Here is a 14,979-nt window from a genome sequence, read left to right on the forward strand (position 1 = left end):
CATAGCTTCTGGCTAAGTTTAAAAACTCCACAGGGTTCTAAGCTACCAAAATCATAGAAAAATGGTACTTAATCGATCTTTTTTTGTTGTAATCGGTGGATTTTTTTTTGGTGGACAGGCTAAAAATCATTGAAGCATTAAAAATGTTTTTTTTTTTCGACTTTTATTATTCTTATGGTAAATTAAACTTAATAATGTGGTTTTTTAATTAATTTTAATACCCGTAAAATAAATGTAGCTGTAATTGGCCTTTTAATGTGGATAGGCAAAAAAATCATTGAAGCATGAAAACTGATTTTTTTAACTTTTATTTTTGAAATTTTAAGATCTACTTTTTACTAATTTTAATACCCGTAAAAAAAGTAGCTCGTGTAATTCTTACAATAATTTTGGTCTTATGAAAAGACCAATTAAGTACCATTTTTTCTGTGATTTTGGTAGCTTAGAACCCTGTGGAGTTCTTAAACTTAGCCAGAAGCTATGGAAACTTCTATTTGTATTTTTAAATTGAAGTCGAATGTTGGGGCAAATCCAGCTAAAAACTAAACTTCTAACTTTAGAACTTTTTTTGAGTAGCTTTAACTAATTTTAAGAAGCTGGGATTTTTTTTACTTGAACATCATTTAAGGCAATCATTTAACAGAAAAAACTGTAAAATACCTACAACAAAAAAAGATAGGAATTTTTGAAACCTCGCTGGCAGAACCTCGCTGGTGAAACCTCGACATTCAAAAAACACAAAAAAAAATATAACTCGAAAACTACAAAAAATCGCGGAACATACATGGGGTATTTTCGTATGCCCCCAGGTGTGAGGAATCTAAAAAAAAATTGACGTCACTAGTTGGACCAACCTGTATGTGCACAATATTATGTGTTAATTTTTCAAGTGTACAATAAAGAATAAATATTTTAAAGTGCAATACTTACGTACATTAATAAAATACCTACTTTTTACTTATATCTATTGTTATCAAATTTAAATTATAAGTTCTTGACTTGACCACGACTATGTGACCCCCTCCTGGCGCCAAAGCTGGATCCGCCCTTGCTGACACAGCAATTCGTGCTGGGATAGGGCCTTAAGAAAGTACGTGTTCTGTAACATTGCGCGATAGGAAAACAGCAGTGTGGGTTAAAAGAGGAGATAACTAATAACAAGTACACGAAAGGGAATGATTAGGTGGCTTGGCCATTTAAAACGCATGTATGAGGAGCGGTTGACATGTTGGATGGATGGATGAAGCGAGAGTATGTCAGGACCGTAGTGGACGTGGAGATCTCTGACTACCCCTTCGGGAAAAATACAAGTTATTTTTGTTTTCAGGCAATGGAGAGCGCGTGGGGACCTACAGGCCATTATGTTAATTACGAAGAAATCCAACAAAACCTAAAGTGAGTTGAGCTTTTTAAACTATAGGCCTCCAGCACAAAATTCAATTTGATTGTGATTAATATTTCCCTGTGTGTAATGTATCCCTGATTAGTGATACCAACTGATGATGCCGCGTTAGCTTAATTTGCAAATAAACCTTTTATTTTGTCATAAAATCACATAGAAATTGTCATTCGCGAATGATATCTTAATGAAAGTAAAATTATGCTTATTCGTAAAAATTGCGCCATCTTGTTAACCAAATTCGTGTCGGTTTTATCATAAAACCCAAGACTTTTTTATTGGTATCATTACTTGTCACACATTACATGTCAGTTGAACATTCTATAGAATTGTCCTGTGTCGAGCTCGATAAGCATGTTGTAGTATGTGTTTACAGACCTCCGGGCTATCAGAATCTATCTGTATTTGATTCTGTAATGGAAGATGTGTTAAAAAAACTTAGTACTAGTAGTAAATCAATCATCATAAGTGGTGATTTTAATATTAACTTATTAGAAACAAACTCAAATAGTATCAGATTAATAAGTCTTTTTAAATCATTTAATCTGTCTAATGTTTTTATGGAACCAACTAGAGTGACAGCTTCTTCTGCCACTTGTATAGATAATATTTTTTGTAATTGTGATTACTTACATAAAGAAATTGTTAATAAATTGCCTTCTGATCACAGTGGACAAACAATAACGTTTTGTGCCTACATACCTGTACAAAAAATTCAAATAAGGTATAGGCCAATTACATATAAAAATTTAGAGAAATTAAATAATACCTTGACCAGTAAATTGTGTGTTCAAAACTTTAATAATATTCGGGACCCTAATGAGTTCTATGCGGAGTTTTTTACCTTGTTAAAATCGCAATTTAATGACATTGTTCCACAAAAGACAAAAAGTATTTACACCAAGTTCTTATTTAGTGATTGGGCGACTCCAGGTATTCGTAAGAGCAGGGATAAACTTTTTGAACTGTATGGCCTAAGGCAACATGTAAAAAATACAAACTTTCATCAGCATGTTGCGAAATATTCAAAAACTTTTAAAAGTGTGTGCAAAATTGCTAAAGCACTATATATTAGTAATAAAATAAAATCAGCGGATGACAAAATAAAAACTACCTGGCAAATAATAAATAATGAAACTGGTAGAAAAAAACAGCGTAATACTGAATTTAACTTAGAGACTGCACATGGCCCAATAAACTCAAATGCAGAAATAGCTCAGGAATTTGAAAACTTTTTTATCAATATTCCCTTTAAAACTACCGAAGCTTTAAGTTCATCATCCGCACTTTCTTTTGCGTTACTTACGAAGAATGTAAGGGCATGCCCTACGGAGTTTCGATTTCAATATACAAACCCGCAGGCTGTTATGAAAGCTTTTAAAGATCTTAAAATTAAATCTACAGAAGATCTTTGGGGATTGTCTGTAAAAGTCTGTAGTTCTATCATCGAAACTATTGCGCCTTATCTAGCTTTCATATTTAACACCAGCATAGACCAAGGAGTCTTTCCGAATCTCATGAAACACAGTAAAGTAGTTCCGTTGTTCAAATCCGGTGATAGTAAAGAACCCAATAATTATAGACCTGTGTCAATTCTGCCAGCTCTCAGTAAGGTGTTTGAAAAGTTAATGCTCAATCAAATGTTATGTCACTTTAATAAAAACTCCATCTTTCATGAACAACAGTACGGTTTCACCAAAGGGCGTTGTACAACTGACGCCGGTGTCTCCCTAATCAAGAACATTTTTAACGCTTGGGAGGAAGCACAAGATGCCATTGGAATCTTTTGTGACCTTTCGAAGGCGTTCGATTGCGTAAACCATGAGACTCTTCTGCTGAAACTTAATCACTACGGGATTAAGAACAAAGCTCTGGACTTACTAAGATCTTACTTGAAAAACAGACAGGTTAAAGTTCAGGTTAACGGCATAAACTCGTTAGGGTCTGAAATTACAATGGGCGTTCCTCAAGGTTCAATATTGGGTCCATTCCTCTTTTTAGTATACATAAACGATTTACCCCAATTAGTTCAGAATAAACCGAAGATGGTGTTATTTGCAGATGACACATCATTGATTTTTAAAGTAGATCGACGGTCACAAAATCGTGACGACGTGAATAACTCTATTCTTCGGGTCCAAAATTGGTTTACGGTAAACAATTTGGCACTGAATGATAAAAAAACTAAATGTATTAGATTTACGTTGCCAAATGTTAAAAGTAAGGAATGTGACATAATGTTGAATGAAGGAAAACTGGAATTTATTAATCAAACGGTTTTCCTAGGCATCACGCTAGACGAGAAGTTACAATGGGGACCTCATATCACATCTCTTGCGGGGCGGCTGAGCTCAGCCGTTTATGCGGTTAGAAAGATAAGATATTTAACCAATGTAGAAACTGCGCGTTTGGTCTATTTTAGCTACTTTCACAGCATAATGTCTTACGGCATTTTACTGTGGGGTCGGGCTGCTGACATAGAATCCATTTTTATTTTGCAAAAGAGAGCGGTCAGAGCCATTTATAATCTTCGTCGTTGCGAATCTCTCAGGGAACTATTTAAAAATATTAATATTATGACAGTACCTTGCCAATTCATTTATGAAAATATTATGTATGTAAGAAAGAATCTACATCTTTTTAGTAAAATAAATGAAAGACATAATTTTAGTACTAGAAATAAAGATAAAATAGCTCAACCATCTTTCACATTAGCCAAAGTTCAAAATTCATTTATGGGGTACTGTGTGAAATGTTACAATAAAATACCTTGTGACATTTTAAAACTAAATGAACGAAAATTTAAATGTTTTATTAAAAGTAAACTTTGTAAACAAGCATATTACAAATTAGATGATTATATTCAAGATAAGAATGCTTGGAAACATGCTGGTCCTGCTCCATAGGACAATCCTATGATTGGCTCTATAGCCTGGACAAAATCAAATTGGTTGCTGATTTTTTGCTTTAATGCTACAAATGTAATTATTATTATTATTTTTTTTTGTATCTCACACACTGTTTTGTTGTGTTTTTTTAATATTTTTATTACTCTTTTATTTTTATTTAATGTTAATATTCTACGGTTTCGATATTTGTAAATATGTGAGGAACATGTATACTAACTTTTTTAGTATAGTAGTTTATTCTAAGAGTACATTGTCTTCACATATAATTATTTAACAAATGTAACAAAATATTGTAAACCTATTTTAAAAGAGTAAGTGTGGAGTTTCTTGCCCATTCTTCTCCACACGAAACTACCTTTTGGAAGGGGCAACTAGAATCATCTTTATATTTTATTTTTTTTGACGTTCAAAAGTGCCATCTTAGATGGTCTAATTGAAATAAACGATTTGACTTTGACTTTGACTTTACTGAAAATTACGCAGTTCCGGCACTGGGGAAATTAATTATATTATAAATAATTACTATAAAAAGTCATATAATTTTGAAGTATCTACTCATATTCAAACTGAGTTAATATTTAATGAAATTTTTGCAAACGTACTTTAATGATCGCCTGTTCGTAATCAAAGCCATAAACTTGTAAAAAACAAAGATGCATTTTTTAATACTTTTGCATGAGAATCGAAACCAGTTAAACACCAGACATAACCTGTATTATATAATAAAAATAAATTCTTAACATTTAAGTGACTAGCACTAAATGTTAAGAATTTATTTTTATACATTTATCGTAAAGTCGATTATCTTATTAAAATGCAAAATAAATTATAACTCTGCAGGGGTTGAACTTAGGGAACTACCGTATAACAATTTTTTCCAAATGATGAGCTCATCTATCCCCTATTTGCGTTTGATCCACGCCTTTTTTGCCACCCTCTATAAGTTTCTAGCTTATGGTTAAAATAGCCGCGAAAAATTATTTTTTTTTTAAGATAATCGGGTAAATACAATAGAAATAGAAAATTTACTTTTTTTCATCGCCCTCGCCAGTTTTTGGTTAATTTTTTTTTAATGTCTCTTATAGGTATATATGTGTCGCCAATATTCAGGATACAACCCCTCTGGGTGTTAAAATTCTGTCCTCCATTCGACACACTGAATAAAAATTATTCCCTCAGGCTTGCTATAACATTCACAAAGTGACCTCATTATGAAAAACGTAATATTTTTAGCCTCTCTTGGGGTTTTCTTTCAAATATCTCAAGTTGAAAAATTCTGTATTTCGATAGATTATTTATGTATTTTAAAAACATTTGTCTTTTGTGTTTAATAATTTATATTACATGCTTTTTTGATCTAAATATACTTACTATGGGACAATTTCCTACTACAGGATTAACAAATTACTCAAAAGAGCAGATACCAACAGAGCGGGCACTAACCAAACCACTCGTAGATTTGATTTTATCTAAGTATGTGATGCATAAATTAAAAACATTAAATATTTATTGATCCTTCACTATAATTTCAATGTCTAATTAAAAACACAATACAATATAAATTCCTCGAAACAATAAAAACACAAAGTCACCTCTAACTTACTTAATTTCGTGTTTATTCAATCATTACGAGTATTATGGCGCCAAACATTATTTGAATGACAGCACATTAGTTGGGCCGAGAGCTGTTACTAGCGATTTTAATAAATATTTTATAGTTAACGAGTTATTTAAATAAAAATCACCTGGTGTTAACTTCATTTTTATTCCGCGAAACACTGTAGCTTCCGTCTCATCTCGCACGAACTTCAGGCATACGTTTGTTTCACTAGTCACTAGGGCGTCAGCCTAGCGCGCCTCTTAACGCTAAATTTGAGAGTACCCAAACTCTCTCTTTTTACCTACAGTCATTACGATAATTAATTTATTGCTTTATTCAGTGCGCGGCGAGAGAAACTAAGCGAAGTACAAATCGGTCAAATGCGGCGGCAAGTTCACGCGCAGCGAGCGAAAGCCGAGGAAGAAAGGTGAATATTAAATAATCTTCAACAAATCATTATATTTTTCATTCATAATGAACTATAGTTATACTACGATTTATAGTTTAATTCTTAATACGCCTGAAGATTTGCTATCAAATGAAAATTTACAATATGCTAAGTAAAACAATATCGCGTTTCCAAATACAACAACTGCCATCTATTGATCGACACGATAATCAACTAATTGACTAAACAACGCCCATGTAATCCTGCTCAAGTTTCATACACCAATATTTATTGTTCCTAATCGATGTACGATTGTAGCAATTACCAAACATAATACTATATGAGTTAACATAGTAACGTTACCTTTGCCGGTCGAGCGAATGTTTTATACGCACATCAGACAGAAACGGAGATCAAGGTTAACTGCTTAACAATTGACAAATAATAAATTATTTGTATATTTTTAAAGACTATCATTTAATATAATGTATAATGTATGTATATGAATAAAATAAATTTGGTTATTTTAAGCGATGTTGTTTACAGTGGAATTCGTGATTCCAAATTTAGATATGTAAATTGTTCATGTGTTAGCCACGCGTGAACATTTGAATATGGTAGTCAGTGAATATAAAACAATTAAAATTATTATCTTAAAATATCTCTTACGTATATATGCCATATATATTAAAATCCAATACAAAAGTATATGCGGTAATTTTTAGTAATTTCCCAAAATTCAGTATTAAACCACTGTAACACTGATTCAAAACATTGTAAGGAAAAGAAGCATAACTAGGTGTACAGTAGAACTGAATTATTTCATTATAAGCGATTTGACTCTTGTACATTAAAGGCGTATTGAATTTAACATACACAAGTCATAACTTACCGTAAGTCTCGACTTTCAAATCAATAGACCCAAAATGTTTGCCGCTCACCACCTCTATGTGGAACCAGCTGTCCACTGAAGTATTCTTAATAGGCCGGCAACGCACTTCTGCAATGTGAGTGTAGCAATGTAAGTGTTCATGGGCGGCGGTATCACTTAACATCAGGTGAGCCTCCTGCCCGTTTGCCCCCTGTTATATAAAAATAGACCGTTATTAAGTAATTTATATTATTATTTTTATTCTTTTCTGCTTGCCCGATGTCTATTGGTAAGATCTACGTGTTTTGTAATACATTTATGTGTTTAATTCGGCCTATATACTGCGTTTCGCCACTACAATTGAATTACCCCATCTGTTATCTGTAATTTTGTGACCAAAGATACAGCCGTGCGTGAGGTAATTGCTGCTAGAAACAATTATCGTATCGCTTTAATAAATTTTATGACAGTCTTCATGCCAAAAAAGAAATATACCTATTAAATTTTTTAAATTGCATATTTGTATTTCCATACCTAGTTTATTGTCGTTTATTTTTATGGTATTATTTCTTTTCTCTTATATCATTGTAATTTGTAATGTTTCCGTTAAGTGTCGTGTTTGTATGTCGTGTGTTCTCTGTCAGTGTCTGTATGTGTTTCGTTAGTGTGCCATTAAGAAAATACGGATTTTCTTTTCTCATTTAAATATCACAAAATGCACCTATTGCTATTTCTGCTAATATCTCAAAGCAACTTTACTATGTAACTTCTAATACCGATACTGCCCCGTTCTTAACAAATCATTTTTGTTATGTGATCCCAAGGTTGCTTCTGCGCTGATTATTGAAAGAACTACATCGAATTTTCATACAAAAACGGCGGGATTTACTCTTGGAAGTTACAGAGTAGTTTAGGGGAGGGCACTTCGAAAAAAATGTTTTAAATTCCGACTAATAAACACAGTTTCTTGTATACTAAAAGAATACATACTTGGTTTCACAATAACTTATTGTTTAAAAAAATATTGGTTGTTTGTAAAGTAGGTTTACGATCGAGATGTTTACGTGATAACGTCTTATTGGTGATATAAGTTTTTGGGAAGTAAGGAATTATCAATTAATGAAGATAACAATTTTTTCAAATTTTAAATTACATCTATCGTTTTATTCACACTTTTGATGATAAATTTCGGGTGTAAAATGACAAGTTTACTTATTCGACTATGATATACATTTTTTTCTTCATACATTCACGGAATGACTGGAGATTGGTCCGTCTCTGTCTCGTTATACCTGCGATCGCGCTCGTGAGGTTTTGGTGTGACACAAGTTTCTGAACATGTCACCCGACTAAAACGATTTTAAAGACGTTATCACGTCAAAACTCGACTGAAAATTTGGGGCCATGGGGCACTTCTTTGTTGCCCCGAGGCCTCCAGAGCTCTAGCTCCTAAGTCTTGATAATTCGTTAATGGCTACACACGAGTATATATTATTTAAAATTTACACCTGTAACACAAACAAAAATCCAGACTATTAATACTGTACAATAAATCAGTACGCTTTTAATAAATCACTTGACTGGGTTTGACTTGAGGATTTCACTTTCCGTATAATTATATTATATATGTTTTTATCATTTATTTAGAACAGGGGGCAAACAGGCAGGGGGCTCACCTTTTAAAAATTGGTTCGCTCTTTTCTTGACCCTAAGTCGAATTGGTTAGGAAATACTTCAGTAAAAATAATTGTCTCATTCTAAGAAAAACCTTCGTTTTATTTACTTACTGATACAATGCATACGGGAAACGACTTCGTTTTTTGTGATGTATAATAAATTGACGTAGCATTTATGAAGTAATAAATTTAAAGTTGTGTTATTTAATTGTATCCGCCTGAGAAAATATTCTTTTTATTTTAAATAATTAATTTGCCGGTAAATTTATTAATGATCAAGCTGTCGTTATATTATATATTTTATATTATTAATGTCTTATACAGATAGATCAATATTTCAAAATAAATTAGCATCCTCATTTAGTTTTAGTTTTTTTGAACTGATAACTACTGGAACATGATTTTAATGTTAGTTTCGATTGAATCGAATAAAGCTCACTCACAATAATTTCATACAAACTACGCTCTTGTTTTACAGTATTTGTATAATCAGTGATATATTCTCTCGAATTATACACAAAGGCAACATTAATAAAGCGTATAAATTGTTTTTTTTTTAAATTCAATTCAAGCCGTACTTACTCGAAATTGTCGCCGGCGACAGTTGGTAAGTGTTTACCACATTTAGTAGTTTGTTTCATAGTAATTTGTATATCTTTTCTTATATTTGTTATAGCTAGAATTTGTAAGGAATATAATATCCTATTTTTTGTGTTTGAGGTCGCGCCCCACTAACCATAACTTTTTTGGGATTCTTCCTATCAACTCGAAACCATTATTACCACATATCTCATCACTGGGTTAAATACACTACGCATTTCAAGAATTAAAATACAAATTAAAATTTAACACACTTATAGAAACCGGCAACGCACTCGCGAGTGGCGATGTCACTTAACGTCATATGAACCCTCCTGTCTAAGGGTGAGATCTATAGAGCGCACTTAGACTTTGCTCAGACTTAACTATAACCATTCTTTACTTTTTTAAAGGATAATAAAGAAGGTATTGCATGAAATGAAACATCAATTTCTGTCTTAGCTTGAGCTTAGCTTAATCTCACCGTTAAAATGTCTATAAATATACTAAATCATAGTTTAACCTTAGTGTTTTTCGTAAGTAAAGTCTGAGCAAAGTCCAAGTGCGCACTATAGATCTCACCCTAATTGCCCCCTGTGCCCACTATAAAAATAACACAATAACATAAAAACTGCCTTAATACACTTAATTTGAACGGTAGTACTTTATTGTCTCTTTCTATTAAATTGTGTTTACGTAATCAAAAAGAAATAGTTAAATCGGTGCAATTAAAAATGATTTGTTTTAAGAATAAAATAAAATTCTGTTTGTCAACAATATTTTTTGTCGCTGTCATCGTGACGATGCCGTGACTTAGCTAAAGACGCTAATAACAGTGCGTTTCAAGGTGTGAAATTACTTAGTTATCAAATTGTAATAGCCGTAATTTATTACGCGTGTACCTAAATAAAACTTTGACGGATATAAACGCGAATTTATACAACTCGAAGTTTGCTTCCAACTTCACGGCAATGAATTGCAACATTTTAATAGACTGTTTTTTAATAGTTATCTGTCAACGTAATAGAACGGTTGCTGAAAATCACTCGAAACGGTTATGAAAATAACGTAATAAAGTCGCGATTATAATTAAAGATTTTTTTAATGCAATAGATAAAGTTGAAAAGCTATGGTCGAATTTTTCAATAGTAGTGCCTCCACTTTGAACTTGGAACCAAACAAAAAAACCTTATAAGGGGTTGGCCTCAGATTTATGTATCTGTTTCGTGATCATTTGTGAATCTAATAGGCAAGTAGGTGATCAGCCTCCTGTGCCTGTCACACGCCGTCGAATTTTTGGGTCCAAGGCATGCCGGCTTCCTCACGATGTTTTCCTTCACCGTTCGATCGAATGTTAAATGCGCACATAGAAAGTCCATTGGTGCACAGCCGGGGATTGAACCTACGACCTCAAGGATGAAAGTCGCACGCTGAAGCGACTAAGCCAACAGTGCAGCTTGAACTTTCATCCACCATTTCATTTACACAAAATTGATCTTACACATAAATTTTCGGAGCCCATAACTACAAGTTTTATAATTGGAAATAATATACTGTTTTTTTGTTTTATAGCGTGATATTATTAATCGTCGATAATAAAAACAGTCACGCATTACTTCCAACGAGATAATAGCCTTTTTCATCGTTTGAATATGCCGTGTTAAAAAATTCAAAACGAGATATCTTTTATGTTGTGTTCTGTTCGATCTAAAAAGTTACTATACGAAACAAGTGTTTTTCGCTATCAGAATTACTAAAAAAAAGACGCGAATGCCACACACAACATATAATTTCCTCATGAATGAGGTACTTAAATATTTATAACAAATAAACATAGTGAAAACTCTATAGAAGGATCCTAAAGGAACTGCGCATCTTCTTTTGTAGATTTGTTTCATTAAATATGAGCAGAGTTGGCCTAGTGGCTTCAGCGTGCGACTCTCATCCCTGTGGTCGTTGGTTCGATCCCCGGCTGTGCACCAATGGACTTTCTATGTGCGCATTTAACATTCGCTCGTACGGTGAAGAAAAACATTGTGAGGAAACCGGCTTGCCACACACACAAACACAAAAAGACGACGGCATGCGTCAGGCACAGGAGGCTGATAACCTACTTGGCTATTAGATTGACAAATGATCATGAAACAGATGTGTCAATATACTTTATATGTAGAAATCTGATGCCCAGACCTAGAAAGGTTGCAACGCCACTGATTTTTATTTATCATTGTCATTAAATCGTTGTTAGTTTGTAGCACAGGGTGGATTTATCGAATGATCGACATGTCCCCATGACAGGGGCCTGGACAAGGTTCTTTATATATTTATTGTACCAAAATTAATAGTACTAAAATGTACCAAATTGGTAATTTTACTAGGAAATTATTTAAACACAAAATGGTGTCTAAAGAATGTGTTTTATTCATGATACGAATTCTGGATCCCCCTTCTTCACTCATATATACTTGTATAGAAAGAGAAGACAATCTAATGGAAATTTATCTATAAATACTTGTAATTTCATTCATATTTTATTGACATACAAACACTCTTTTATATGTTATGTAATTGTATAATTTTATCTGACATAAGTGAAGCCGTATATTAAAATCGATATGATGTAACGAAAGGTCGAGGCCAAAGTAACTCTTTACCTGAATTATAAAAATAAAATTGATATATTAATGTAAATTATAAATGATTTTCTAGGTGTTAATTTGTTAGATTTTTTCCATCCAATAAAAACTTGGAAATTTTTTATAACAAGTTAATACAACTGATAATTTCTCATAATCTTCATAACTATATACTCTTAAAAAGCCGTTAACGCATTGGCGAACTCAAGTCTTCTCACATGGCACTGTCCGTTTGCCACTATTAAAATTACAAATAAAGATTTTCACAATTTGCTCTTTCTTAATGAATGTATTTTTTATAGCAGCAGTCGCCGCGGAATGTCCAGTGTTAGCCACTCCCAACGCTCATGCAGGGATCGGGAGATACCACGTCCACACTCCAACTACTACGAGTATGAAGCTGCTCCGCCGAGAAGATCTGGAAAGCTGTCACATTATCATTAGCTTGGTAGACTAACCCTTGCATAGTCAATATATTTTTAGAACTTATGTTTTATAGGATCTTACGTGAAATAAGGTTTTAAAGAAGTTGAAGAAGAGTCTTAAGAAAAGATTTAGATTCGAGACTTAGCGCGAACTATGTCTACCGTACGTTTCGTTCTTGTCTGATATACGGCAGTCACACTTAGCCCCAAGTATCGACTCTGAATCATAAAAGAAGAAGCCTGAATAAGTGTTTTAGAAATATCTCTAGTGATGAAGTACTTATCATAGGTGATTTATGTCTAAGCTAAAATGTGCGTCATCTAAGTTTCAAAGAAACATGACGCCTTTTTACACGTCAACAATTGCAATTAGATGTTTAAATGTTTTTGAAATTAATTTCCTGGTTTAATATCTTAATCGGTTCAAATAAGATGCATTGATTGTTTGAACGAAAAAAATGTCTTACCGAATGGGCAGAAGAGACAATGAAACGTGTAACCAAACTAAGGTCTTCTTTCCCCTCTAATTGTCATTAGAGTTTAATAATTTATGTGCCTTTATATACCACGATATATTTTGTTCAACTTTAAAAAATTTCGTATAAATATGTTAAAAACTTGTAAACGTTGACGTCAAACTAATAAAAAATACCTTTTTGTTTTGTCATTTGTATAATTTTGTCATATTTGAAGATTTGCACCTATATTATTTTATTTATAAAAACTAAATTGGTCTTGATAACTAAGATTCATTGAAACGTGGACTAAAACTAGTACTGTGTTTGTTGCTATGGTGACGATGATTCCATGAGAATCGTTAGTAACTATTTTTAGTCTACGTTTTATGGCTGATTGTCTTTACGCGAATGGGAAGTTTAAACACTATTCAACCAAGTCAATACTGATTTGGTTTTTATGAGGTAATATTGTTACTATCCTAGGGATAGTTCCTTCATGTAGCTCTATGGTTAATGGATTTTGATATGGAAATTTTGATCGGCGCCTCCATTGTACTTAAGAAAAAAATCTGTCATTCCAAAAATCTGTCCATATCGAGTATTCGATAGTAAATATCACGTAAACGCTGCGGTACCTAAACTTCCTTATAGTTGGCCTAATATTCGTTGAATACTTAAAGTAGTAAAATATTAAAATCTTTCACGTATAACACATGTGAAAGACTTAGGGACTTGGATTACTTAGTTAACTACACGAATACTATTCAGGCGCTGATAAAACCATACAAAATTCCTTGTTACAATTCTACACTGATTTACGTATACTAAAGGTGTTGTCATATAGGAAGTGAAACTAGGACTTAGCCCTAAGTATGACTTCATAGAGCTATGTCTCGGACTTTATTAAGTATACCGTAATATAAAAATAGTTTTTGTAAGTTTTAGTTTTGTTTTCGAACGCATTGTTGTACATATCAAAATTATAATTTAAGTTGAAGCGTTAAATTCGTTGATTAAGCATATGTAACATACATTCCTACTTATATTAAGACATAAATCAAAGAAGCTTTAAAGTGTAGGATATTTTTTATAATAGGTGTTAATTCCGACTGATTATGTAGGAAATTCGTTTGACATTGTATTTTCAGTTTTTTCATTTGACCTCATCCGCCATTGTTACATAATTATCGTATTCCGTCGACAATTTGTGATATTATTAAGTTAAGCGTCTAGTCCTACTTATTTACATCAGCCGTACTCAGAGTTGTCCGTTTATTATTTAGTATAATTTTTTTATTTAAAGTCCGAATTGTGTCGCAATATTTACGGATGTATGGAACGATAATTTGATTTTTACTTACAGTTTGGATCTATTTCATTACTTAAGTAACGTTTAGTAAGTTAAGCAACAACTCTGAGAACGCCTGTTAGAATTAGATTAAAAGACGTTTATGTGCGATTTAAGTCTTTCAATAATGAAATTCTGTTAGGAAGTTAGTTTGCTTGATTCCATAAATTTTAAGTTTAAAGCACACGTTATATTTCGCTATACAGCGTGTTCCTCAAATAAGTAATTAAGTAGGACATATGAAATCTTAATACACTCTGTATTCACGTAACATATCTATTGTAAATAAATGTTAAAATATCGACATATGAACAATTAGTATAGAATTATTGCATTTTTTTGCAAATTTATGTATATAAATCATGATTTTGTAACATACAATGTATTTGTATGCCTTTAGGCGATCGGCCATGTACCTAAAATCAAATAAATGATATACAGTGATAAATGTTTTTTTAATAACACTACACTTTATTTGCTCCTTCACTTAATCATAAAGGCATAGTGGCAGGTAGAAGGAAACCCAGACGCACGTCTTGGTTGAAAAACCTTAGACAATGGTTTGGCCAAAGCACCAAGTCATTGTTTAGAAGCGCGTCATCCAAACTAGCCATCATGATTGCCAACCTTCGCAAGGTACTATAAGAAGAAGGCACTTTAACAGTTTTGAGTAGATTTCACCTAGTTAAG

At 32.7% G+C, this 14,979-nt stretch overlaps 1 protein-coding gene across 10 annotated transcripts in view; it reads left to right on the forward strand.

Moving 5' to 3' along the window:
• Positions 1-14,737, forward strand: part of LOC125054758 (partitioning defective 3 homolog) — a 75,937-nt gene extending 61,200 nt beyond the window's left edge. For 7 of the 10 annotated variants that reach the window (XM_047656814.1, XM_047656815.1, XM_047656817.1 and 4 more), the window contains 3 exons: positions 1,328-1,395; positions 6,249-6,335; positions 12,361-14,737. In XM_047656814.1, the coding sequence (XP_047512770.1) occupies positions 1,328-1,395; positions 6,249-6,335; positions 12,361-12,502 (297 nt within the window). In that variant the 3' untranslated portion in view covers positions 12,503-14,737. Of the gene's footprint in view, positions 1-1,327; positions 1,396-6,248; positions 6,336-7,461; positions 7,586-12,360 lie in introns of all 10 variants that reach the window. The other 3 variants (XR_007117753.1, XM_047656818.1, XM_047656823.1) reach the window with 3 other exon arrangements.
• Positions 14,738-14,979: the final 242 nt, after the last annotated feature.

This window comes from Pieris napi, chromosome 12 (assembly GCF_905475465.1).
Source record: "Pieris napi chromosome 12, ilPieNapi1.2, whole genome shotgun sequence".
NCBI lineage: Eukaryota > Metazoa > Arthropoda > Insecta > Lepidoptera > Pieridae > Pieris > Pieris napi.